Source organism: Ceratotherium simum, chromosome 6, assembly GCF_057802395.1.
Source record: "Ceratotherium simum simum isolate JZ-2026a chromosome 6, ASM5780239v1, whole genome shotgun sequence".
Taxonomy (NCBI): domain Eukaryota; kingdom Metazoa; phylum Chordata; class Mammalia; order Perissodactyla; family Rhinocerotidae; genus Ceratotherium; species Ceratotherium simum.
The window spans coordinates 65226865-65254559 of NC_141905.1; the positions used below are offsets into that span (position 1 = coordinate 65226865).

General features: G+C 41.5%; 1 protein-coding gene across 1 annotated transcript in view; it reads left to right on the forward strand.

Moving 5' to 3' along the window:
* Positions 1-9608, forward strand: part of SORCS3 (sortilin related VPS10 domain containing receptor 3) — a 579597-nt gene extending 569989 nt beyond the window's left edge. Inside the window, exons 24-27 of the mRNA XM_004428052.3 lie at positions 1276-1375; positions 2356-2461; positions 7795-7955; positions 8777-9608. Coding sequence (XP_004428109.1) covers positions 1276-1375; positions 2356-2461; positions 7795-7955; positions 8777-8841 — 432 coding nt within the window. The 3' untranslated portion in view covers positions 8842-9608. The remainder of the gene's footprint in view (positions 1-1275; positions 1376-2355; positions 2462-7794; positions 7956-8776) is intronic.
* Positions 9609-27695: the final 18087 nt, after the last annotated feature.

The following is a 27695-nucleotide window of genomic DNA, read 5'->3' on the forward strand; positions in this document are numbered from 1 at the left end:
TGTCTCATCTTGCTTTGACTAAGGAAGCAGTAATTCCAAAAGGGACTGTGATTTACTGTCCTTATCAAATGGGCATATAGTTCCTGTGATCTGCACACCATCTGGGAAGTAAGGAGATGGCCAGTCCCGTGGTTCTCCCTTTCTCACTCCCTGCTCCTACTGGTGTCTTATTGGCTGCGCTCCACTTCACCTTTCCCTGCCTTCCCATAATGCTAAGTCAGGAGAGGTAGAAATAAGTGAGAACGAGGCTCCTAAGAATCGGCATGAATCAAACACATTTGCTCTCATATGGTAATTATTGCACAGACATCTTCCACATCCCTCTACTACTCATCTGGCTGTCACCCCATCCCCACATCCATCCACAGTCCTCCTCAAGCAACGTAGATGCCATCTCAGTCACTTTCTCTGGAAAATGAAGTGGATCCTTGCATTGCAGGGTAGCGTATTGAAGTCGGCGAGAAATAAATTCAGCTTCTCAATGCATACGTCACTTTTACAAGACCTCTTTATTCTGAAATAGCAAGTGCATGTGTGAACTATATTTGGAAGCTATAATATCCATCCATTTAGATAAATAGGTAATTACAGTGATGAACAGCAGCTGTGATATTAAGGCGCGTACGGTGAGATAAGAGTTAGGGACAACAGCCTAAGTCTGCCTCAGCTTTCAATGTGGGAATTATAGAGTGATTAAATCGATGTTATGTGTTCTGAGACTTGCTGGGGAAAAGTAAAGAGGAAAAATTATCCCATAAAAAGGAGGCAGCCTCTGCTTTGATGTTGGCCTCCCATTGTCTCTAAGAGAGAGAGGAGAGGAGTGGGCTGGGGTCTACATGCCTGCTTTAATCCAGGCAGGGGCCTCTCCACCCTGTGTGTATTACTTCATCAGATTAAAGAACTAATGATGAGTTAACTTTCTTTCGTTGGAACCCACAACAGATCTTTCTATGGTAAGTTATAAAGGCATGGATGAAAGAGCACTGAACTAGGAGTTGAATGAAACATCTATGTCTGTTTTCAACTCTTATTCGCTAGGTGACTTTGTACACACCTGTTTCCATCTCACTCTTCTCTCCAGTATCAGCAGGTAATAACAGCTACTTCCTTAGCCTCAGGGCTCCAAGGGCTGTGAGTCCAAATTGATAGAATTGTTCCATTATCCTGTCCTCTGACTGAACATGGCCATTTTTTGCCAATTGACCCTGGTTTCTTACTCCATGAGGGAGCATTGTGACATGTCATATCTTCCCATGTAGCCTCTCTTTTTTCCAGATTGTAGAGATGCTGTTTAATGCCCTAAACCAAAACCTGGTCCAGTTTGAGCTGAAGCCAGGAGTTCAAGTCATTGTGTATGTGACACAGCTGACATTAGGTGAGTGCCTCTTGGGGAATGGGTATGGTGATCTGTTATCCTGGAGAGAAAAGGGAGGAGATAATTAACAAACACTTCTCTATAAATGCCTGAAAATGGCTTTGTGGCAGGGCCCTTTTGTGTAGTGATGGTTCAGAAAGATTAATCACATCTTATTCAAGGCTTCCCGTTGAGGTGGCAGGAAGACATTCTTAGAACTGACCTTGCTATTGAATCCCTGGATGATCTTGGAGAAAACATATAATTTCTTTGTGACTTGACTTTATTATTTTTTTTCCTGCAACAGTTGGGGTTATATTAGGTAGTCTTCAGGCTCTCTTAATTTCTATGATTCTCTGATTCCACGAATCTTGTTTAGGAGGCCAGATCAGATAACTTTAAAACTCCCTTTGATTTACAATGTGTAACTCTAAGTTGAAACAGGGGTCAGCCCTAGTTGGTTGATTTGTAAAAGGAATAAAAAAAGGCATGTCCCATTGGGCATCCACTATGGGCTCTCTGGGAGAGCCTATTTGCTAAATGTTTCTTATTAACATAAGACTTTTCAGAAATGGAGGTCCCAAAAGTGCCCATCCAATGATATTTCACCAGGACAGCATAAAGGAAGAGATGCAAACATTGCATCAGTGTTTAATCCACAGTGCCCAATGGGCCATCTATAATCATGTTGACAGGCACTCAGTCTGTCTAAGAGACAGAGTGTACAAGCCCTTCTTCTACTCCCCTTAGCTGGACACATGTTGCTCAATTTACATTGAGAATAGTAAGTTTCCCCAGGCAGAGCAGAAGAGTTTACTTTCCCTAAGAAGCTGTGATTGGGGATGCCATTCTCATCATTGAAACCAAACTCCTGTGCCCAGATAGCATGCAAGGCAATTGGAGACTGGATATAAGTATGGAGACCAGCTGGCCTCCTTTCTCCAATGGGAGCTCCCTCCAGCTAGTAGCTTCCAAGTGAACATGTCTGTTCTTCCCCCTAGCTCCGTTGGTGGACTCCAGTGCTGGGCACAGCAGCTCAGCCATGCTTATGCTCTTGTCAGTGGTGTTTGTCGGCTTAGCTGTGTTTTTGATCTACAAGTTTAAAAGGTATGTATGTGCTACCATCACTCAATTTTGATCATGGGGCTAGATTCATGGGAGCTGATTCTTCCTATAACCAATATTCCTAAACTCATCTCGAATATGTGATATTAATTTTCCTTGAAGCTCTGTCTGGCATTAGGGAAAAGCAGACATGGTTGAGGGTCAGGGAGTGTTTAAGATTCTGGGTTTAAGAATCTGAACTCTATCCAATTTATAGGTATATTGAGTTAAGAAAATGAAGGATAGCCTGCGAAATCAATTTATTCTCTTCAAGAGAAGTGTAAGGGTTTTTAAACCTCACCTAAATTTCTAAAGTAAGGTCTCGAATATTCAGGAGATCATTTTATACAGCTTAACACCCATTGAGGGTGGTTAAATAGAAAAAATGCAGCTGAAATCTGGTACACATATGTACAGACACACACACACATTTTCTTATCTCATATTGCAGCTATCCAGTATCTCTGTTTAAATTTCCATGCTAAAAATATTCAGCCTTTATCCACCTCCCTCTTTTTCCTGTTTCTAAAGGGAAATAGATCAGTAAAGCCAAACTACACATATATTCAGAAATTATTTTTGAAGGCCACAGGAGGGGTGATATAACAAGATACTTATTAAAAACATGAAATTGAAATCAATTTTTCTGTACCATTATTTGAATAATTTAATACTTCTACCAGGAGGTGTACTGGTTAAGAGTATGAACTCTGAAATCAGACAGACCCAATTTTAACTTTTAGCATTTGTAACCTTGGGCAAGACTTGCCTCTCCAAGACTTAGTATCCTCATCTGTACAATGGGAAGAACAATAATACTTTATAGGTTTGCTATTGGGTTTCAGTGTAACAATATCTATACCTAATACATACTAAATAATCAACAAAGCTAAGCTACTGTAAATAACCAAGAACATGCTTTCCAAAGGTGCCGTTTGTGTCACAAACTGGCACATAGTAGGCTCACAAAAATTATATCAGTGGCATAGAGATATGCTTTTTAGGAAGACTAGGTAAAGTAAAAATATTATTAATTATTGTCAGATGAGTTTTGAAAGCATAACTTGGTCCTGGGAGTCTTTCTAGGCACTGATGGGAATGCTTTTAGGTTTTGGAAGAGGTCAATTGTAAAGATGCTTTACTCTACCCTGCCCCCTCGCCCCAGGCCCTTTTAGCTCTCCTCTAGTGGATATCTCAGGCTTAAAAATACACATTTTACTCAATATACATCTCAGCTTAGCCAAAACAGCAGGAATTTTTTAATGCTTTCCACTAAAAGGGCAGAGTGAGGTTTACCTTCCTACTTGATTTATGGACCAATGTGTGAGCTCATGTCCTCTTGGATCAAGACATGTCAACCCATCTGCCCATGTTCCGTTTGAAGAGAGGGACAAAACCTTCATAACACAATTAGAGAGCAAAGATTCAGTATAGAAACAGTCTGGTCAAGGCAATGCCCATTTATGGATGTACTTCAGTTGCATGCAAAGCAGTTTCATTCATCCAAGGATTTGATTGTGGGGAAGCCTGGTGGTTGCTAGGGCTTGAAGATCAACTAAACCAAAGTCATCACCTTCTGGCTCCTAGAACTTGACGATTGCTGAGGACAAGGACCAATAGAAGTCCTGCAAAGAGGTATTAGTGTCAGGCATCTCCAAATTAAGGCAAAACTTGCCCTGTGACCTAGAAAGTTTCCTGTTCTTTTATGAATGCTGCTAAACTCCCTAGACAGTCAACTTATTAAGGCAGGCATATCTGAATATGTACACTTTAATACTTGAATCTATGCCGTGTAGTGACCTCTCTGAATTATTCTACCTCTGTAGTCCCCAAATATCAGCCAACCCTTTCTTTGTCCCTGACAGTGAATTATGTAGCTAAGGCTACAGGAAATAAACACCAGTCAAACTGGATAAACAGCAGAGTCAACTAAGAGTAACCAGTCATCAGTTGCCTTTTAGCTAGCCCCTTTTTCTGGAAGCTGTCCTCCCAATGCTCATGCCCTTTGGTTGAGGTCCTGTTGGATCTTCTTTTATTTCTTTGGTCTCTTTTCCCTCCTGATCACCTGAAACTCCAACGATGGCTGTATGGAGGGTGCCTGGCTTGCTGACAAGTAATGTCAGGTTCTTATTCTTCAGTCTCCTTTGCTTCTTTCATTACTGTCTAATAGAACCTTCCACAATGATGAAAATGCTCCATAATATGTAGTGTCCAATACAGTAGCTATTAGTATGACTGAGGAACTGAATTTTTAAATTTTATTTAACTTTAATTAATTTAAATTTAAATAGCTACACCTTTCTAGTACACACTTGGACAGCACAGTCTAGGGAAAGGGCAGTTCTGTTTCCAGATAACTGGCCATGCTGAGTTTTCAGACCCAAAACTTTCTGTCATTGCCAGCATTACCTCATTAAACCATTCCTTCATTCATTCAACAAACATTTATTGAGTGCCTACTGCGGGACAGACATTGAAAACAATCTCAGTGTCCCAAGTGGCCACTTAACAGGAGAAGGAGAACAGAGTTAGCACGAGTGCCCAGCTTCCTTTAAGTAAACATCACCCCGTCTCTCACATTTGATCTTGTTCTTGGATAGTGACTGCTATTTTCTGTTGTCTCAGGCAGTATAATTAAAAATCATTATGAGATGGCTTTTATTTTCCAAAAACTCTGCCCCACAAGACCTTCTGTTTACACTGTAGATTCATTTTTTTCTGGCTAATTGAGAAAACTTCTGAGCTTTTGTATTTCTTCCAGTCCTTTTTCAGTAAAACTTTCGTCATAGTCTGAAGCCTACTTTGCTTTTCCTAAATGTCCTCCCACAGGCTTCTAACACTCACCAAGGTTGGAGCCAATGAATAAAAACTGAAGTTTTTATAGGTGACCTGGGTTTATTCATCATACTCCTCTTATTAAAACCTATATGAATGTGTAGCCCAAGACATGCCTCTGAATCTATTTTCCACCTTGCTTACCTACAAAATTGGGGTTCAGTCTTGATTTACATTCTCAACAGTCCTACAAGTGGATGTGTTAAGAAATGAAAAGCAATTTTACAATTCTTTTAAATGCTGCAAGTTGTGACATTAAATTCTTTCCCTTCCAACCATCTATTAAAAGTGGCGAAAGAAGTATGCCTGTGTTTAGAGATTACAATAAAAAGAATAATCTTTATAAGGGCAAATTTATCTATATCCTCATAGGTATCATTAGGAAAGCAGGAAAGAGGAGGCAGTGAACTCTGGTTACGGCTCTGAAGTACACACCCCAGTGTGATCAAGAGGTTTGACTGCCTGTAGCAGGTCATAAATATTACAGTTGATCCCAACATTCATGAGTAATATGTACTTTTATGATTAAAAGAAATCTAAGTCGTTAGGCTGCATTTGTATTTAGATAAGAAGAAAGTAAGGGCCAGCATGAATTTTTAATTACACACATTTAGAGAGCCTGAGGTTTGCTGCCTCACGTAGAATCTATTCATTTAAGGTTCTTGTCAATTATATTAAGCTGGTGTAGAGCAGTAGGCGTCACAAGGACATCTCCCTTAGTGTATGGAAAGCGACGACTAAAGACACGAAAACTGAATGTATAGGAAAGGTAGAAACTACCGCATGTTTTAAACCTATTTTTGGATCTTTCCTTCTGAATTAGCTGCAGGAAAACTTTATTAAATGCCTGCGCATTCTACCTCATTGGGGGTTGGAGTGAGGAGGGAAATGTAGATGCTAGAAAATACCACTGGTGGATACTAAGATAACAGAGCAATTCTCCTTTAGAAAAGCGTGGAATGTTCTGGATTGGGGTAGGTGTCAGATGTCTCAAGTTTTAATAATATCTACGCCAGTAATCACCTTCATGAAATGTGTGGACTTCAATTCAATTTCCTCATCATTTAATGAGGTAAAAGAGGTCTCATCTAGATGTACTATTCCAAAATAAAAATGTAGTCTTTTGTTTGAGGACATAGCATATGAAAGAGCACAGGCTTTGAGGTCATTTATTCATTCTGCAAATACTTACTGAATGTAAACCACGTGCCAAACGCTGTGGTAAATAAGTTAAGTGTATAGCAGTGAAGATAGAAAACATAGACCTTGCTTACATGGGACTTAGTGGGAGAGAAAAACAGAAGACAAGTCAACAAACATTGCCTATTACATCACCCTAAACCAACACCCTATTCCCTTCTTTCATAGACACTGTCCCATATTAAATATTTATAACAGGGGAGGTTGGGTGGTCAGGGGAGGCCTCTCAGAAGCGACATGTAAGCCAAATTCTGGAGAACAAGAAAGACACCAATATGAGAAGAGTGGAAGGAAATGTATTACAGACAGATGGAACAATTGGTTCAAAGTCTCCAAGGTGGGGACAAATTTGATGTATTAGAATCTTGCAACTCTAAGTTTGAGTCTTGGACCAGCAGCAACAGCATCACCAGGGAGCTTGGCAGAAATGCAGAATTTCAATCCATCCTGTCCAGACCTACAGAGTCACAAATGCATTTCCTCGAGAACCTGGGTGATGCATAAGCACATTAAAGTCTGAGAAGTGCTGGATTAGAGGAATTCAAAGGAAGCTGCAGAACCTGGAACACAGTGAGTCAGGAGATGATGGAGAGGGGTCAGGAGATGAATCCTCCCAGAAGATTTCAGTCTGCGCCTGCCTGCTTCTCCAACCTCAAGTCAGCCTGCCTTGTTTCCAAACCCACTACCTTTGTGTCTTTGTAGCAGATTATTTAGCTTCTCTTAATCCTTAATCCTCTCCACAATCCTGAAAGGAAGCTATTGTTATTCCTATTGAACAGATGAGGAAACTGACTATCAAAGTATTTAAGATACTTGTCCCATGGATAGTGTTCTGGAAATCATAGCAATGGCTATCAGTCTTTTATTTTTTGGCTCTTCGTAAAGGAAACCAATGTGAATTGACTAAATTGATGCAGCCTTAGAAAAAAATGTCTTTTCACTACGCTACAACCTTACGGGTCTCAAAGTCCGGCCCCTTTAAAAACTTAATAACTAGTAAATGTTTTGTGGGTTTTAATGCGTACCTGATCACCAGCATTGCCCTGTTTACATCTGCTTGTTTTTTTATCCCTGAAGAAGGGGGCATTCCTCAAGGAGTTCTGTGGTTTACATCTCCCTGGGGATCTGGGTCTCTGTGTTCCTTGGCCTCATGGCCACAGTATCTGGGTGACCAGCCCCTTTCCCTGACATTGGACTGACCTGTAAATAGCTTCTTCCTCCCCTTATCACCTAGGATTTCCAATTGCCCAAATTTGGCACGCCCTGTGATCATAATCTGATTTTGGTCCCACCCCATGTAGGAAAATCCCCTGGATTAACGTCTATGCTCAAGTCCAACACGACAAGGAGCAGGAGATGATTGGGTCAGTGAGCCAAAGTGAAAACGCCCCCAAAATCACACTCAGTGACTTCACCGAGCCTGAGGAACTGCTGGACAAAGAGCTGGACACCCGGGCCATAGGTATGTGTGCTGGTTCCGCCGAGCTCCTGTGTCCTCTGCCCTCCAAACGCTAGGTCGGTCAGTCCACTTGGCCTGTCCTTCAGATAGTACTAGACTGAAGGGTAGGGAAAAACAACTGGCTACAGTGACATAATCACTGTGTGTCTGATTTAAAATGATTTAAAAAATCATTTTAAAATTTGTCTGCCACCTCTGGCTACACAAAATTCGCAGAATTTTTTTCCCTTAAATATAGATCAAGATAGAAAGTGTTGGAGTCAGAGTAGGGAAGGATGAGGCCTAGTATCCATTACTGTTGGACTTTTTCTTTTTTTTTCTATAAAGGGAAAGCATTATATGTCCTAATTAATAATCACATGAACGTGGGCTTGGACGTCAGATAGCCGTGGGTCCATTTTCTTGCTCTGCCAATCTACTGCTCTATGACCTCTCTATGTCTCATATTCCTCATCTGTGAAATGGGAATAATAGTACCTACCTTCTAAGATTGTTGTGATAATGAAATGATATTATACCATTAACACAGTGCCTGTCACATAGTAAGTGTTCAATGCATGTTGGCTATTACCATTGTTATCAATGGAGTATAAGATGGCAAAGTATCATGCCTACTTTGTGTGCTGGTGTGGGAGATGGCAAATATTAAACATAGATGAGATAAGCCAGTGAGCTGATGGGATAGAATATCCAGGTGCTCTACTTAATAATTACATATTCAGCACCTGTTCAAGGTAGCTTGGCATTTATCAGTGAATAAAACAAAGATCCCTGCCCTTGTGAAATTTATGTCCTTCTCTTCCTCTGTCTTCTCTCCCCTGCAGGAGGCATTGCCACCATTGCAAACAGCGAAAGCACAAAGGAGATCCCCAACTGCACTAGTGTTTAATACCAACAAGCCTCGTGGTCAACCATCTTTCTGACTTTTTATTTTTGATGATTACTATTACTATTATTATGGGAAAATGAAAATGTCTTTTTTACCTTTTGTTTACCAAGAGCCCCTTCATAAATAGCAGGAAGATGCTTAGCTTTGGGAGGCAGAGGCATTCTTAGCTGATGAAAATGAGACAAAAAGAGTAAATGGCTGTATTTGTGCTAAGGGCAAAGGATGCATCTTCCCATGGCCTTCTTGCTTTATTCTGCCGTGGATAACGCAAGGACTCTCTTTTTCCTTGTGGCCTCTCTTTTTATTTTTTAAGTTGGATTGGCTTTTCATTAACCCCGCCCCCCCCTCCAAAAATCACCCAAATACCCCCCAGCACACACACCTAAAACACAAATCATTTCCCAGTTAGATCTGCAGGAGCTAGGTTGGTGGGGAGTGAATGTAGCTGCAGAAAGCGTGCACAGCTATGTGAAAGAGGCCCTGCCTCGTGCATGTCACTAGCGAGGCTACAGATGGCTTATTGTATATAATTACAATGTAAATAGCTTTTTATTTCATAAGAAATAATTTAATGTTTAGTAAAAAAGAAAACAGAAAAAAGAAAGATGCGTGTGTTGGCTTATGCACTCACCCTCAGAGCTGACCAACCCCCAGGCCTGCTTGATGTGTTGGGTTCTGGACGCTCTCCGGTTGTCTGTCACACTTAACTCTTGCATCTCTGTGTCCATGCCATAGCTGGTTTCTACTTATGTATATAAAGGTGGGCGGGGGGAGGGCTTCTTTGAGACAGTTTTTAAAGGAAGGACCATAGTGACATCGTAGAACATGAGGCTCTTTTTGTTCCATCAGTGACATGGAAGAAGTTGCAAGATGAAGCCCACTAGAGACTTCAAACTGAGACCCAGATGGGGAAACAAGGCTTCCTCTCCAGAAGGCGAAAGTTGATATTTATCACCTGAGAAAATGGTTTTTTCTAAAGAAGCCTGGCAATGGATCTAAAAAGGGCGTTTATTCTGCTTTCTCGTTGGATTCCATAGAAATGTATAATGCTTATGGAGAATTCTTAGGCTATTCTTAGCTCAGAAAAGTCCCCTGGGCACTAGGTTAGGCCTAGTGAGTGCCTCTTGGCATGAGGGGAGTTAGAGAGGTTGGGAGGGAGATGGCATTTGTGCAGTCATGAGTTCGTGCAAATCCTGCAGGCCAAATAGGGGTCTAAACTTTAATGATATTAGTCAAAGATGATTTTAGCAAAGCTGTGCTATTTGCTTGTCAGATGTACACAACTTCCTTAAAGTCAAATGTCTGCCTTCAGTTCCCTTAAGATAGTTCTTGCCTCTGGAGCGAATGGCTTTCAAAGCCAGTATTCTCTTTTCCAGCACCCCAGCCCCTTCATGCATTTACACATATCAATTCTTTTTGGTAGGGTCACTTTAAGCCATGCTGTAAGCATTGTTTTATTTTCAGGTTCAGCCTGAGCACACTTGTTTTAAAAAATGATATACTGTATATACATGAGAGGAAAGGCTGAATTTTGTACCTGTATTCTCTGTAAGACACTGAGAGAATGCACCTAGAGAAATCTCACTGGCTACAGCATAGATCAGGATTAGGAGTATTTCTAAAGTTACTGCTTTTTTGTTTCAAGGGTTAAATGGGGCAGACAATTGCAATACTTGTACTAAACACTGGAATACAAATGCATGAGTCATATCTATATATACAGTATATGTACATATACTGTTCTTGGTTTTATTGTTCCATTTGAATATTTCTACTGTAAAAAAAGACAGTGGTTTTGAAATTGTTGAAAATAAATGTATTTTTGTACATCAAAGCTATATACCTGGCTGACACTTCTCTCTTCGGGCAGTTTTCTTTATTGATTGTATCAGTCAACTATTGCTACCTTAATGCTACGGGGTAAAAAAAAAAAAAAAAAAAACCTAAGTGCTGTATAACAACCGATATTTGCATTTTGCTCATGAGTCTTCAGGTTGGCTGTGGTTTGGGTGAGCTCAGTCGGGAGTGACAGGGCTCTCCTGGGGTAGTTTTGATGCAAGCTGCAGTTGGTTCAGGTCTGCTCCATGTATTTTCATCATTCTGAGCCAGCAGCTACCCAGGACATGTTTTTTCAATGGTGGATTACAGAATTCCTAGTGAGGCCAGCAGAATGCGCTATGCCTCTAAGGCCTTGGCTCATGGTCACTCTATTTTCCATCACCTACATTCCATTGACTAGTGAAAACCACATGGCCAAGTCCAACATAAATGGGCCAGAAAAATAGACTCTGCCTACTCTGGTGCAAGGCACTACCAAGTTAGACGAAAGAAATGTGGATATATAATTGCAGTATAGGAAAAGCATGATGATTTGAGGACAAGAGTTCAATCTACTATACCTATTCATTTTCTATGACCCCGTGGGGAGCTTGCATTCAGTGGCCCATTTGACTTAATATCCAAGAACCCCTCCTGATGCTTGTAGCCAGGGCTTCTGAGCAGAAGTCTTGGTACTGCAAGGCCTTTGAGTCTGACATCAGCTCCCAGTGAGTGGTAGGTGGAACTCCAACTCAGGTCTTGACGATTTCAGCAGAAGAAATGAAAAGAAGATACAAAGAAGACATAAATTTTTTGTCTTTTTACATTTTGCATGCTATTCAATGCACAAAACCAGGAGCAAATCTTCTCTTGCCCACGGCTGAGTAAGGAATATGGAAGGATGAGTAAATGGCTCTTATCCACAGTAGATAAATAAAGGAATGTGATCTAAGTACCCAGAATAAGGGCTGTAAGTTGGATGTTTTTATATTTTTAGTGTTCAAAATATGTGATAAATTTCCATGGATCACAGAAACGCAAGAAATCAGAAAGCTCTGGTCAGTCATTTGCTCCCATATCTTGTGTACTTAGCTGACTATTCTGGAATCATATTTTATGAACTCAAATTGGAGATAAAGGATTAAACGAAGGTGGTTTTCTTCTGATTTGTGAATGTATTTTAAAATTATGTACTATTCTTTTATAACTGTTCCTAAGTTATACTCACTTTTTAAAAAAATTGACATTATATAAGTACCTTCCCCAAATATTGAGGATGTCACTTATGGTAGCTCTAAAAGAGATCGTGGGGTGTTTTTGGTCTAAATAGTGGTTCATAACATATAGTGCCTGCACTTCTTTAAGAGATTTTTAATTGTTTTGAGCTTCCCAAATAATGTAAAGTGTCCAGTATTCCTATCCCAAGTCAAAGGTGAATTTTCTAAATGCATTAATTTTTGCTTTCCAATGTAATCTGAGTTCTTCCCAAGTAAATTTTATGTCCGAGTTGATGAAATTGCGCCACCAGATTAAAAAGGATGGAAGTGAAATAAAGTGGTAAAGCAGTGTGAGTCAGTTGGTTCATTTGGGCTACGTTATGCTAAGAATATAGCATTTGTAGCCACTACCAGCATAGGTCTGTGAGATTTCTCAGCAGTAGACAGGCAAAGGCAGATGATGAAGAGTATGGCTGGCTTTGTAGCGACTTCTATGCAGGATTTCTCACCACTGGTGAGGATACTCTTTGCATCAGAATTGTCTTCTCTTAGGCAATTCTAGACCTGATAACTAAGCCTGCAGAAGCACTGTGGGGCTGGAGTCCAGCTATCAGCATCGTAAGCACATTCTCCAAGGACTTTCATATGCACTGAAATTTGAGAATAACTGTTCTGTTTGCTACTAAAATACCTCAGAGAGAGTGACTGCGTCAGTCACCTCCCCTGGCTCCTGTTACGATGATACAGGCACCGTAATCTGGAGAAGTAAGAACAGCTTCCAAATGTGCTCATTTCCTCCTGGGCAACAGCTGCAACTCTGAGAGAGCCACCCAATTGAGTTATCTGGAACAAAACACACTACAAGGCAAGGTGATGATGGATTGTGTCTTGGAAAGAATATGAAGCCAGGACTTAGGAGATCTCTGACTTTCAACAAGTCATTCTAGACCACAGGTTCCTTATTTGTAAAAAGGAAACACTTTATGGCCTGCCTCACTGACTGATTTTGATTTCCAGAGATGTGGAAAGCACACTGCCAATTTCAAAATTATCGAGAGACGACTAGTATGGGCAGTACTGAGGAGAACTCTCTTCTGTAGAGGGATAAACTGAGACTCAGAGAGGAAAGTGACTTCCCAAAGGGTACACAGCAAGTTAGTGCAGAGGTGAAGATAGAATCCATGTCTTCTTTATAATAGGGCAGCATTCTTTCCACCACACACCTCCCTAACAAATGCAAAACTGATTGAACTGCACAATATTGAGAGCCAGTAGAGAGCCTGAGGGCTATGGCAATATGGCTCTCATGTTTAGACTGTCCAGAACGGTTTAGAATCTAACTTCCCAAGTGTGTTCATCATTCAGTGGCTCACAACCCATGGCATGCTGTTGCCCTGCTGACCCACTTGTTTAGCAGCTCATGGCCTGATGCCCTTGCTTCCCTCATTGGACTGAAATAAGGCTGCTCAACAGACAGATGCCAGGCCCCAGCTACACATGCTGCGCTGCTTGCCTTTTTCAGAGGAAAGAAGGCCAGAGAGCAAACATAAGCAATGGCAATGCCTCATCCCGACACACACAGCAGATCCTGCCAAATTCTCTTGTCTGCTCCAATAGTACTGCCAAAGCTGACCAGAGATAGCCTAACAACCACCTCTCTAAGTACTACTGCATCTTGATGTCCGTTAAACTTATTCTAATTATCATTAATTTTACAGTAGCAGAGTTGCCTTTAAACTGCACTTTGCCTCTGTGTTTTCAGACCATATATCATGATAAGATATAGGTTCCTTCAGAGAGGAATCAATGGGACACTGTATACAAAAAAGAGAGGACAGCCTCGGCTACAGTTCAATTTATTTGGAGACCAAAATGTCTCAATAAAACTTGGATCCAGGGCTGGCCCGGTGGCGCAGGCGGTTAAGTGCGTGAGCTCCGCTGTGGTGGACCGGGGTTCGCAGGTTCGGATCCCGGGCGCGCACTGACGCACTGCTTGTGGAGACATGCTGTGGCGGCATCCCATATAAAGTGGAGGAAGATGGGCGTGGATGTTAGCTCAGGGCCAATCTTCCTCAGAAAAAAAAAAAATACTTGGATCCATTACTTTTTAATTATCTGAGGCCCAGAGGGGTAAAATGAAATAATGAGGTTCCAATTTCCCTACCTATAAATTGATGATAATGACATCCACCTCACAGGGTTGGAACCCAGATCAAATGAGATAATTTGGGCAAACACACAGAGAAAATAAGTAGGGCTTGACAAATAATGAATTGATCTGAGCAGCTCTCATTCTACTGTGCTGGATCCTTTTCCTCTGTCCTCCTTGGCCTCAAGTTTTAAAAGTTATCTGACCAGTCTCTTACCTAGGGCTGTAGTCTCAGGGAAAGAATTTGGAATTAGCTGGGGAGACATACCATCTCCCTCAGCTCCCCTTCAGAAGGAAAAGAATTTTAGTTAAAATCCATTATTTGCACTTGATCCCCAAAAGTCACTGTTCCTTTTATTGCTTTTTTTTTTTTTTTTAATATAACTGATCTAATTTTCCTTGGACCATATGGAAGGGACAAGAAATGGGCACTTCTAATCAGGGCTGCCAGAAATGCCTCATAAAATTAAAGACTGGAGGCTCTCAGGTTCTGAAACATGCTCACTCTTGCCAAACGTGGCGATGCCCTGGAGATAGCCATGCCAATGGGACAAAAACTGTTTGGCCTTGCTTGTTTATGGTTTTTGGCTCCAGTATTTGTAAGATCACTTGCATCTTGTTTACTTTTCCTTCTCATACAAAGCTTTTGTGATGATGTGTGTAGTTCCAGGTCCTAGGATCCCTCAAAGCCTCTTGGAAGTTCACTAACTGGAGTTTCTTTATCTTTACGCATTGAAAACTAATCAGATAAAACAATTATTTGTAAAAATATACCGTTTATATATCTAGAGGTACCAAGGACATGGTTTCTTGCCTTCAACTCTGGTCATAGCTCAAGGAGAGCTCTTTCGGAGAGTGAGCACAAGATATAGATTCTATTCTCAAATGACAGCAAAGACAAAGGAAAATAGATCTTGACAGGCACACATGCCATCTGTCATTAAGGTTTAGTCTCTGGAGAACAACGCTGTTTGCAGCTATTAGAAATGAACCAGATAAAGTGGGCTCTTCAGTGATTTGCTCCTGAGAAAGTATGTGGTCTGGTCCCTGAAGAACAGAGACTTCTTCATCTGAAATAACTGTGCCCAAATGTCCCATGTGCTGAAGGCTACTGGGCTCCAAGAATTTCTATCCACCAAAAAGGCTCTACTTTTCTTCCCTGGAGCCTCTCCCAGAAGACTGTTCTTATGATACAGGGTCTTTTGTTGCATCTTCTCCCTTGCAAAGGGTTATTGCTGTCAGTACCCCAGGAACTGGCTGCAATTAACAGTGTGTCCAAGCATGGTGGATGGGAAGAGAAAGGAGGCCATGCAAAAGCAACACAGACAGAACAGAATTGTTTTCCTTGTCGCTAATCTGTCTTTCTTGGTTCCTAGGTAGACTCGCCTAGGAAGCATATAATTGTCTCCTTAAACAACACACCTGGTCCTTGGAGTGCCAGAATGGTTTTCTTGCACTGACCTTCCAAAATCTTATGGTTCAATTAGAGAATTATTGGGCTTCTTCCATTGGCAGCGGGGACATTTTGAGGGAGATGCGCCAAGGGAAGAAGAAAGAGATGAGTCTAGAGAAATAAAGTTAATCTTTGTCAATTACAAAGCTCTACTTGACACATTCTCATTTCAACCTGTCAATTTCAGATTCTCCTCTGTGAGGGAAAAATGCAGATGCTCCTCAGATTTCTAATCTATTTATAATGGTAACAAGACAACTCTAGGCAGTGTGTGCTCATCATGAGCTAATCATCCTCTGCTATGCCTTGTGCCTCCTAATTAGTAGCATGTTGGTTGCCTACTGATCAAGTTGGAGCCTCATCCAGGCAATAGGGAAGGCAGGTAGGGGGAGAAAGAGCTCTGAGCCCAGTGGAGCTTAGATCTTGGCAGAATTTCTAACAACAGGTGGCCTTCACACCTTGCCTTGAAATGCATCCCTTTTCAAGAGGCAGCCACCACATCCATGGGTGCTAACAGGAACATGGCAGGTCTCCAAACATATATCTCCTTTCTGTCTAGGAGCTCTCTCTAGCAAGATGCTGTCCTTCCAAAACCTCTTGGCTTAATGATATAGACCCAGCAAGTGACATCAAGTAGAAGAAAAATAAATATTTCATTGTGAATCTGTACTGATAATGGAGCAAGATCCCTTTCATTCATTCATTCATTCAAAACATATTTATTGAAAACCCACTCTCTGCCAGCTCTCTTCTGGATCCTGGGACTACGTCAATGATCGAAACACAATATAGGGTGACCGTATCATTTTTTATCTCAACTGGGACACAGTTGGGGGTGAATGGAGCACTATTAATAATTACTCTGGGGAAATAAGCATGACACAAGACTATCTCAGGTAAACCAGGATGTGTGGTCACCCTAACTTAAAGTTCAGAGGGAGCGTAAAGCAGAAATGTGTCCATGTTCCAGTTACCCTTTAATTGTTTTTCCCTTTCAAACCCTGACCCACTGATGGAAATCCAATACTCTGAGTCCAAAAGCTGTTTATGGAGATCCTCTGTTAGCTCTGGGATCTTCTGAGGGCCTCTCATTGGGGGGGTGAACGCCTACATAGTCAGAGGTCAGTGAGCATCCCTTTCGATGGTTTTTAAACTCTTTCCCCCCACCCCCAAAGCCCCAGTAGATAGTTGTATGTCATAGCTGCACATCCTTCTAGTTGCTGTATGTGGGACACGGCCTCAGCATGGCCGGAGAAGCAGTGCATCGGTGCGCGCCCAGGATCCGAACCCAGGCCGCCAGTAGCGGAGCGCACGCACTTAACCGCTAAGCCACGGGGCCGGCCCTCGATGGTTTTTAAAAAAAAATATTTAAAATATTATATCAATTAGGATTCTTGGTTGCAGAAAATAAACACCGATCCTGGCTAATTCAAGCAAAAAGGATTTTATGAGAAGGCTATCAGGAGCCCACAGACCCAACTCAAGTTTTGAGAACATAGCTTGGAAAGAGGCAGGAGCTAAGACAGCGTTGGAGGGAAGGGAGTCAGGAAGCACAGGAATGTTTTCCTGGAAGATAGCATCTTGCCAGAGGTCTCCTCTGAAATGAATGAACTCCAATCATCTCTTCTATCCCCATGTAACCGAAGATTCAAAATTCCAGATAAATTCCTCAACTGGTAAAGTTTAAGTCACATGCTCACTGCATAGAACAGTGATTGTTATGGGCTGAATTGTGTTCCCTCAAAAACCACGTTGAAGACCTAACCTCTAGTACCTCATATTGTGACTATTTGTGGAAATAGGGCCTTTAAAGAGGTGATTGAGTTATCTCTTAGAGGTAGAGGTAATGAGGTTTTAGGGTGGGTACTAATCCAATCTGACTGATATCTTTATAAGAAGAAGAAATTAGGACATAGACAGGTACACAAGGAAGATCATGTGAAGACACAAGGGAAGATGGCCATCTATAAGTCAAGGAGAAAGAGATCAGAAGAAACCAACCCTGCTGACACTTTGATCTCTGACTTCTAGCCTCCATGATTGTGACAAAATACATTTCTGTTGTTTAAGCCACGCAATCTGTGGTACTTGTTATAACAGCCTTGTAAAACTAAACAGTGAGGAAAACTATCATCTGGGGCATAAACCTGAAGGTATAGCTCTGGTTTTTGAAGTGGGAATAGAGGCATTTGGATTTACTATTCCATTAGACTACATACATTAGGAGAAAAGTTATCCCTCCACCACCATCAAAGGAAATACGTGAGTGGTTGTGAAGGCAGAATGGATGCTGGACAGAGAATGAATGTCCACTACAACAACCTTTTGAGTAATTTTTAAGATCACTATTCTTTCAATATTTATTGAGCATAAACTAGGAAACTAAGTGCCCGGTACTATGTTAGATGTTGGAATTTCAGATATAAATATGTGCCCCCTTTCCTGGCCTGGTGGAATTTATAGTTTAAGGAGCATTCTTGTAAGTATTCATCCAGATTTCTATCCTTCAAAGTGCTCTGATAATTTAGAGAAAGGTAACAGAGGGATAGAGAGGGGTAACCCCCTCCCCCAAACACAAAGAGGAAGGGTGGTAGTGGACGTTAAGTGAGAATTATTAGAGGACATTATGTTTACACTAGGCATTAAAAAATTGTTTTCCATCTAGAATCTTCCTTTCCCTTCTCTCTCTGGCAAAGTGATAGAGCTCTGAAAGTTGAGGAAGTGGCAGAACTGGAGGATGAATGGGGAAGGGGGATTGGGGGAAATAGGCTAGAAAAACACCTATGAAATGACAAATAAAAAATCAGGGGTTTGGATTTAGAAAAATGTTGACTTTCTAATCTGCACATGGCAAAGTTTGTATTTTCTGTATTATTCCAATTTTTGTGATGAGCATTTCATAATTTAAAAAAATAAAGAAGAAAGTAAAAGTCATATCAAATGTCCATAATGGTTTTCCAGATCTAGTGGATTTCTGAATATTTCATTAGAGTCCTTTCTAATAAACTTTAAAAAAATGTAATGAGATTGATTGTTTTGCCATACTGATTATTAAGCATAGTTAAAATAGAAACATTCATAGGTCAAAGATAGACAATAATTTCAAAAGAGACCTGTGGTAGCATAATATCTGCTAGAGAATGGTTTATTGGTCTTTATAAATGGGAAAAGAAACTGTAATTACTTAGGTCCTTCACAATGGGTATTAAAGATACAGGAAACCATTACTCAAGATTCTTGGCAAAGGAAATGGCTCTTATGTTGCTCTTTGCTACTCTTTTATTTTATTCCTTTCACAAAAGTAGAGGAACTTTTCCGTTTAGAAATTTTGCTGGCAATGTTCCATCCATAAGTAATTTGCCTTTGTTAACAAATGTTGGAACAAAACAATACCAATTAAGGTTTTAAGCAGTTATCAAACATGGCAAGAGATTCTGCATGAACTGTGAGGTGAAGAACTTAGCTTGAGCAAAGCATTGCCTGGTGCTGGAATAAATTTTAAACAGAAGGGAAACTTGGACCAAATTTCTTCCCTGAGCTTTAGCACCCACCCTGTAGCTCTGACACAGGGTAACGGCTAGAGGTTCGGAAGTGGAACTCTGGAAGCCAGGGGCCTGGATGAAATCACCCAGGGAAGACATGGAACAGAAGGTGAGTGGGTCAAAATTAGCCCCACCAGCTTTCGAAAGTAGTCTTCTCTCTAAACAATTTTCCATTTACAGTAGATGCTTTTTATGAATGTTTGTCTTTGTATCATGCAAACTTCCTTTCACTAAATGAAGTCCCTCCCACTCTGAGCTCTCAGAATTAAGGGATCACTACTCACCCCAGACTCATCTCGGGCATTTTCTCCACCCTTGGGGGCAGGCACATGATGTTGCCACAAGGGTCTAGCCTTTGAAGTGCTATAGGTCTGGGTTCAATTCCAGCTTCTACATTTATTAGCCACGTGGTCTTGGATAAGTCTCGAACTTCCTCAAGCCTCAATTTTCTCTTTTGTTCTTATGAAGAAAATAACATAATAAACAGAAAACATCTAGAGTACAACAGATTCAGCGTAAATGAGCGTTCCCTTTGCCCCCAGCCTTCCTCTGCACTTTCCTCGGACACCTGTATGGCAGAGCATGAGAGACTTCTTGCTAGGACAGAAGCATAGGAAGACTCAGATCCCCAAGGTGTGCTCCTTGCCCCCCTCAGCCACATTGGCCCTACTCCAACTCATCCATCAACCCAATGCTGCCTCCTCTCCCTTCTGTAGGAAACAAAGAACCAAATTTAGAAAAGATAGCCCCTAAACCAACCCCACCACTCCGTGAATGTTTACACCTGTTCTTTTGTCAAGTCTCAGAGAAGAACCGAGATGCTAATAATTTTGCAGAGGCAAATGAGGACCGGGTCAGTGAAGGAGACAAGTGGCCGGGCCCGTGACGGGGCTGGTGGGCTGTTTGAGGATGAATGTGGCATTGCTAAACGCAGCCATGCCTGCCAGCTAAACGTCTCCTTTTCTTTATAACAAATTCGAGACCAAGCAAGGTCTTTCTGAGAGCCTATCATTAACTGTGTTATTATGGTTATTATCAACAATGTGCCAATTTCCCTGCATCTTTTAGGATCTTTCAATTATTACACACTGATATTTTTTCCTCCTCTTCTTTCTCCTCGTCTCTCCTCTGCCCCTCCCACTTTTTCCTCCTCCTACGCCAAATGCCAAGGTTTCTTTTCTTTCCTCCTCCCAAATTGTTTTCCTTATAAAAGAATGGCAGTGACAGAGATGGAAACTCAACTGGATTTGGAAGTTCTCTGACTGAGGGGAAAGAAATATTTGTATATTATTCAACAACCTCCAAGTTATTCATCAGAAGTTTCATTTTCCACGAAAGTCTTTTCCTTATCTTAAAGCCACTGACAAGAATATCTATCATAAGTTAAAAAGATTGAATTACGCTTCACTGGCTACTGCCAAGATTCATGGAGGCTCAAAGCCCCAGCTGCTCCCTGAGTGCACCAAGCCTCAGTGTTTTCTGTTTGTCTTTTTTTTTCTTTCTCAGCGAACACACGCTAACAGGGATCCACTCTTCATTGTGATATGGGAATGATTGAAAATATGCTCTGTATTGCTCAATAAAAGACCTGTGCCAAAAAGGAGAACAGCTCTGTCGTTTGAGCTTATTTCCCAGGGGGCCCCGAGATGTGCTTGAGCCGAGTTTAATGGGATGTTTGAGTGGCGATGCTGCCTAATGGGCAGAGGGCAGAAGCTTCTCTGTGGGGTCACTGGCCCCAGAAGACTATGGACGCTCCCACGTTTCAATGCAGATTAGACCGCTGGCTGGTAGGCTTGTTCCCTGATAGCTGAGGTAGCCGGGCTGGGGGCAGCCTGGTGATTCATCCGTCCACAGCGTTGTTACTAAGAGTGCTCTCGAGGAACAGCACCTAACAGGCTGTATTAGTAACCTAGAGCTGCTGTAACAGATTACCGCAAACCAGGTGCTTAAAACAATAGAAATTTTTTCTCACAGTTCTAGGGCCAGAAGTCCAAAATCAAGGTGTTGGCAGTGTTGTTTCCTTTGGAGGCCCTGAGGAAGGCTCCATTCCCTGCCTCTCTCCTAGATTCGGATGGCTACTGGCAATTCCTGGCATTTCTTGGCTTGTAGATGCATCACTCCAATCTTTGCCTGCATCTTCACATAGCTTTTCTGTGTGTTCTCATCCTCTTTCTTATAAGGAGACATGTCATTGGATTTAGGATCTGTCCAGTTAATCCAGTATGATTTCATCCAAAGATCCCAAAAATTTCCAAGTAAAAAACTTATCACATTCAAAGGTTCTGGGTGGATATATCTTTTGGAGGGTCATCGTTTCAGCCCATTCCACAGGCCCATTCATGAAAGAAATATAAACAAAGATGCAGGTAAAAGGATAAAAGTTGGGATAAGCAGAATATCTGTGTGGGAGCAACATTGCACAGTGGCCCTTCACCTTAGCTATTGGCATCCAATGTCAGTCTCCATGATCCATTTCTTTTCCTTAACTCTTCCTTCCCCATCAAAACATACCAGGGTCAGTGTCCAGTCTCTAAAGTAAATCTGGGCTGTGTGCTGTGGGTTTGTTCTTCTGATCTGCATTTTGTAAGCTATTATTATTATTAGATACCTTACCTTGTACAAGTCCTTTAATCCCACATGTCTAGAGGCCTATTATTAACAAGAAATTTCCCACTGATACTCCTGCCTCCAATTCTCTGTGGAGGAGGAAAGAAAGTGATCTGATCGCTCAGATTCTAAGATACAGATTGCGCTTCCTTTGCTAGTCATTGGGGTCACTATGTAGCTATGATGTGCCCATCCCTTAGCAAAAAAGGGAGTTTTCTTTTGTACGCATTCTTGCAGTTTTCTGTATTTTTATGAAATAGACTGAGCCATTATATCTTGTGATTTCGTTGGAGCTTCAGGAGATGGGAAGGTTGGTGGAGAAGCCTCATAAATATCTAGGCTGGGCCACACGTATCATTCAGGTTTCTCAAAACACTCTGCATTAGAGTTTGTGGCCCAGGTCTTAGGAATAAGAAGGTGGCAATTTGTTTTCCTTTGTCTTTTTCCTTGACACTCTTGGGAACCTCGTGGGTAGGGTTGTTTGAGACAAGAGTGGGGCATTTTTGAATATTTTGGCCCCTAAACCATCTTTTTTCTATTAAAATCCTACCGTTATTTCATAGAAACCGCATATTGAGTTTTAAGGGCTTTATTCCTCTTCATCTGATGGTGGAAAGCAATTTCATGCAAGACTCCATCATCTAGGACCAATTATTCAGGAGTTAACACAACCAGAAACTACAACCGAATTTAGAAGCTAGAGAAGGGAGTGGCTTGAGCACATTGAGAGAAGACCGTGGGGGAGAAGAGTGAGAGGAAAGACCAGCTGCAGTGATCAAGGGCCCTCTTCCCAACACATACACACAGCTTAACATTGCTTATACGAGTCAAGCCCTTCTCCAGAATGATCCACGTGCTATATTCCAGATGTACCCTAAATTGTTCTAGCCTCTGGACTACCTGACCCTGGGAAGCTCTCATCCTTCCATTCATCTAAATCCTAACCATCATGGAATAGACCCCACAGATGTGGCTCCCTCAACAAGCCTTCCTGATGATCTAGCTCAATCCTTCTCACCCTTCCCTGCTTCCTACGAATTTGTTTGCTCTACTACTGTGTGCTTACTATTGACATGTTACTTTTCTCATCTTTTACCATGAGAGAGGTAAGAGGCAGAGAGATATAGCAGAAAGGACACAGAACTTAAAGTCAGATGTCCTAGATTCTAGCTCCAACTCTTCTCACAGCATCCAGCTTACTTAGGATAGTAATTCAGTCTATCTGGGCACATTTCCTTCTCTATAAAATAGGAGTTGGAGGGCCGGCCCCGTGGCTTAGAGGTTAAGTGCGTGCGCTCCACTACTGGCGGACCGGGTTCAGATCCCAGGCGCGCACCGACGCACCACTTCTCCGGCCATGCTGAGGCAGTGTCCCACATACAGCAACTGGAAGGATGTGCAACTATGACATGCAGCTGTCTACTGGGGCTTTGGGGAAACAAAGGGAGGAGGATTGGAAGTGGATGTTGGCTTAGAGCCGGTCTTCCTCGGCAAAAGAGGAGGATTGGCATGGATGTTAGCTCAGGGCTGATCTTCCTCACAAAAAAAAAAAATTAAAAAATAAAATAGGAGCTGGTACTGAAGAGAAATTATGGCTTCCCTGACTGTCTTGTCAAGTTATTGTGTGTATAAATGAGATACCCCATCGTGTAAAGGATTTAATATACAGGCTCAGAGCTGCCACAACAACGAGCTGAGTATGAAGACAATTTCCTGGCTTCTCCCTACGCCTGTATTTGTACTTCTTTGACTGCAACAGCGCACTCAACACCAGCATCTGAGTGTTGGCTGCTAATGTCTCACAGCTGCTCCAGCCCCAGAGGGATCCCCATCTCTTCTGGAAGTAACACTCCAACCCCACTCCTTGATGGGGCAAGTCTGTGGTGTAATTTATGTTCCAGAGCCCCCTGTGGCTCATCAAAACCAAACTTAACTGAAATTACATCCTTGTTCCATTTTTTCTCTCTTTTCATCCTTCTGCCTTCTTTCCCTTAGAGCATTCTCTTAATAAATTACATGCCCTAAATCCTTGTCTCAGGCTCTGCTTCTAGGAAACCCAACCTAAGACGCCATTGGATGGTGGTCATATCACAAGACATCCCCATCCCTGTGATTCAAAGTGTCCTTACAGATATAAAATATGTAGGATAGCATATGCCATACTCAATATAATATCTCAAGGAGCAAGAAAATCAGCTCCCCTGACCATCCATAAACAAATAGCTGAGTGCTGCAGGCCCAGTCTCCAGCAGTGAGCCAGAGCAGAGGATTTCTGGAAGATGGGGGGGCAATGGAGTTTTTTATGGCCAATCAGATACACAGAAGGTGGAACACCTCCCCCAGGTTTAGAGTATCATGGTCTGTCACAGCAATAGGCCTTAGATGGTAGCCCTCTCTCCACTAGGAATTTTCTTCTGTGGCTGCCAAGCCCCCAAACTCAAGAATTATTATCATCCACACAAGATGAGCTTTCTGGAAAGTGATTGTTTAGTGGGAACATCTGGTGTGTGAATGGAAGGCTTATGTATTTTTTCTCTTCCCTCCTTCCAGTCAACACTAAGTAAACACTTTAAAAGGCTGTCCTGCTTCCCTCCCAAGGACTGGAGATCTGTTTCATTATTTAACTCTTTGTTTTCATCACTGCACAAACCATTTTTGCAGAGCCCTTGCCTGACGGGAGGGGATATGAGGCACAACTGTGAGATTTTCTTGCTAATTAAAAGTTTCCAACATCTCTGTTTGCCAAAGACAGCACTGCTATATTACCTCTGTTCAATTATTGCTAATTAAGTAGGACCAGCTCCCCATTCCCAACAACAATAGCTGTAAGTCCTGTGGATATCTATTTTTTTTTTTTTTTGCTTCAATAGGTCTCACACACATTCTCTCTCTCACATACACACACACACATATTTTTATCCAGGAGCTTAATGTTACAAAGAAATTGAATATGCACTCAAACATTATATTTTATTTAACTAAATCTAGCCTTTTCTAGATTGCAGTTTACAAATGTCCTTTCCAAAGGCCATGGCTACTCTCAGGGTGATCCGTGAATGTACAACTTAGACCATTGATTGTCTTGCTATTGCCAATGGTATGGGTTAGTTGAGGTAAGAAGTCTTCTGTATAATGAAATAATGAAGACAACGGAAATAGAAATGGATCTTATCTGTCACTTCTGGCTGGTGACTTTGGCAAGTGACTTAACATCACTTAGCATTAGTTTCTTTTCATCTCAAAATGCAAACAATAATAGTAGGTACTTCATGGTACTAACTGAAGGTTATATGAGATAACCCTTGCACTCCACTTTGCTCCTGTTTATCAAACACTAATCTGGGTGCCTCTGGCCTGCATTGTTCTTATGACTTGATTTAGGGCTCTCAATGAAGAAAAATATATTTGCCTTTGATAGCAATTTACCAAGCCAAATCAACATATTCCTCTTGGTAAAATCAAGAGCTGGTGTTCAGACTATGGCTTTGTAGCAGAGAGAAATCAGCCGGTCTGTCAACTGGGCTAAAATATCTACACTGTCTGAAGTGATGAACCAATGATTATAAACACGGATAAGCTGCAAGTACCCGTGGTCAGCTATTTGACTCCAAGCTGCCCTCGATTTGCTGATAGTAAATCAGGCTGCCCTTTAATTATTGCAGAAATGCTCTACCCCCACATTGTGATGTTAGCTGGTGTTTCTCATTTTCCTTTTCTTCCTTTTCCAACGAACCCTTAGCACAGAGGTTTTTCTCTTCTTGTTCCCACTCTGAGAACTATTTGAGTACAGTCACGATAGGGCCTTAGTCTCTACGTGTCTGGTATAGAGTAGGTGTTTAATAAATGTTTGTTGAGGGCATCAAGCTGCAATCATGAAAACAGTGTTTTGGATAAAATCCATGTCTGTGTTAATTACGGCTCTTTTGTTGTCGTGAAGTGAGATCTTGAGAAAATTATCTTTGAATTTGACTTTGTTCTTGATTTCTGACTTTCCAGTTCTGAGTTCCAGTTCTTATGAGGCTCAGAGGTAACCTTACTCTCTCTGTCTCTCAGGAGCCACATGGTCTCTCATCTCTGATTTCCTCTGTCTGCCTGCCCATATTCCTCGCTATTTTCACTTGCTCTTCCAGACTGGGCTTCTGCAACTGGAAGGATTCAAGCTAAGAGGAGTCCTAGAGGGAAGTTTCAGAGATAGGAAATCTGATTATTGTAGCTTATCTTTTTAAGCCAGCAAGTGATTGTCTCTATCCCGATTTGAAATGACCATCTGTTGAGTAGTAGTCCATCCCCAGCTGAGACCTAGATAGTGGGATATCATGGTACAGAGCTTGACCATCCCTCTCAGTGTGCATATAGATGAGGCAGCTTCTCTGAGATGGGGTTGGGACGGTTACTGCCAAACAGGCAATGTAAGTCTCATACGGTTTTCTTCTACCTCCTCTCCCACAAGCCTGCTGCATCTTTCATGAGTTAAAAAATGAGCAGGGAAAATATTCCTTCTTGGAGCATATGTTCGTGGGTAAGAGCAAGGTACTCCCTAAGCATGAAATTTAGATTACCTTCTGAGCAGAAAGCTAGGAAAAATTCAACATGAGGGAAATAAAATTAGCCATCTGTAGAAAAACCTACCCTAAATGATAAGCAGTTGAACTTCCAGGTTCAATGATTTGGACGTCATCAATCTCAGGAGAGTATGCTTGCTTAACAGAGGTAAATCTGTTGCCTTCTTCATCCTCCATGTGAAGAAGGAATGTGCTAACAGAAGAATATTTCTTGCATGAAGAAAAGAAAATGGGGATCCAAGAGGTGAGGCTTGGAAAAAGAATATCCAGCTCTCCTCCTTCCAGAAGAGAGGGGCTCCCCGTTATCAGACATGAGCTCTCTGGTCTTGCATCCCTGTTATCTCCACTTCAATCTCCGTCTACTTTTCACCTTTATGCATCTGACTTCATTCCCCATAACTCTTTGAAAATGCTTTGTCAGAGTTGAACAATAGTTCACCTCACTCCAGCCACCAAAATTCTTGGACGCTTAACATCAGACAATAGTTTAAAAAGATTAACATAGCAAAATGGAACACTTCCTTCTGGAAATGTCTTATTACACTTTCCCTTGTGAAACTCCTTCCTGATACTTCAAATCTGATTCATTCAGCTCTCTTTGGGGACTATTTTTTTCTTGGCTCCTCTTCTAACCATTTTTATTGGTTTAAGCTCTTTTCTCAATCTTCTGCTTTTATCACTCTCCCCTAGGCTAGTGTATCCATCCCAAGACTTTTACTGCCATCTATGTTTTAATAATCCCTAAACGCAACTCTAGAATCTAGAAGCCAAGGAAGTCAAAGTCTTTCTCCTGGTCTACACGTCCAGTCCTCTGCTTCTCTACCCAATGATGTGCCAGTAAATATTTAACAACCAGCTTATGTGGAGAGAGGGAAGAGGAGCTCTGATTTGAAGTTTTCCAATTTCCATGACGTAAATATACTGACCAGGGCTGATTTTTAGCTTCCAACTTGAAATCAACCAGCTCACAAAATAACTGAAAATTTAACAATTGGATCTCACACCAGCTCTGGCACACCATTGCCTCTGCTGGAAATGTCCTCTTAATTAACCCATAGATACCTCAAGCTCTAAATTGTCAAAGCTGAATTTCCATGGCTTGTGTGACTGTTTTCCTCCCAATCAGCAATCTGAATCATCAGGACTGACAAGGTAATCACCATGAGCAGCAAACTTTTTGCTGATGATATTTACAGTCTTATCCCCAGCATCTAGAACCCTGCTGGCACCTAGTACACAATAAATATTTGCGGAGTGGATGAGACGTTATGTCCAATATTCCACTCTGTTTTCTGGGCCTACTTAGCCTTTTAAGTAATGAATTAGAATTCTTATCTATATGTCAGATTCCAGTATGCTTTAACCATTTATTGAATAAATGAATGAATAACTGGAAAATGAGGTACTGAGAGGCTGAATTACTTGTCCTACTCAAGATGCAATGAAATGTGTTTTCTGGAGAATAAGGATTGTCAGAAAGATGCCTCGAGGCTAACAGGAATGATG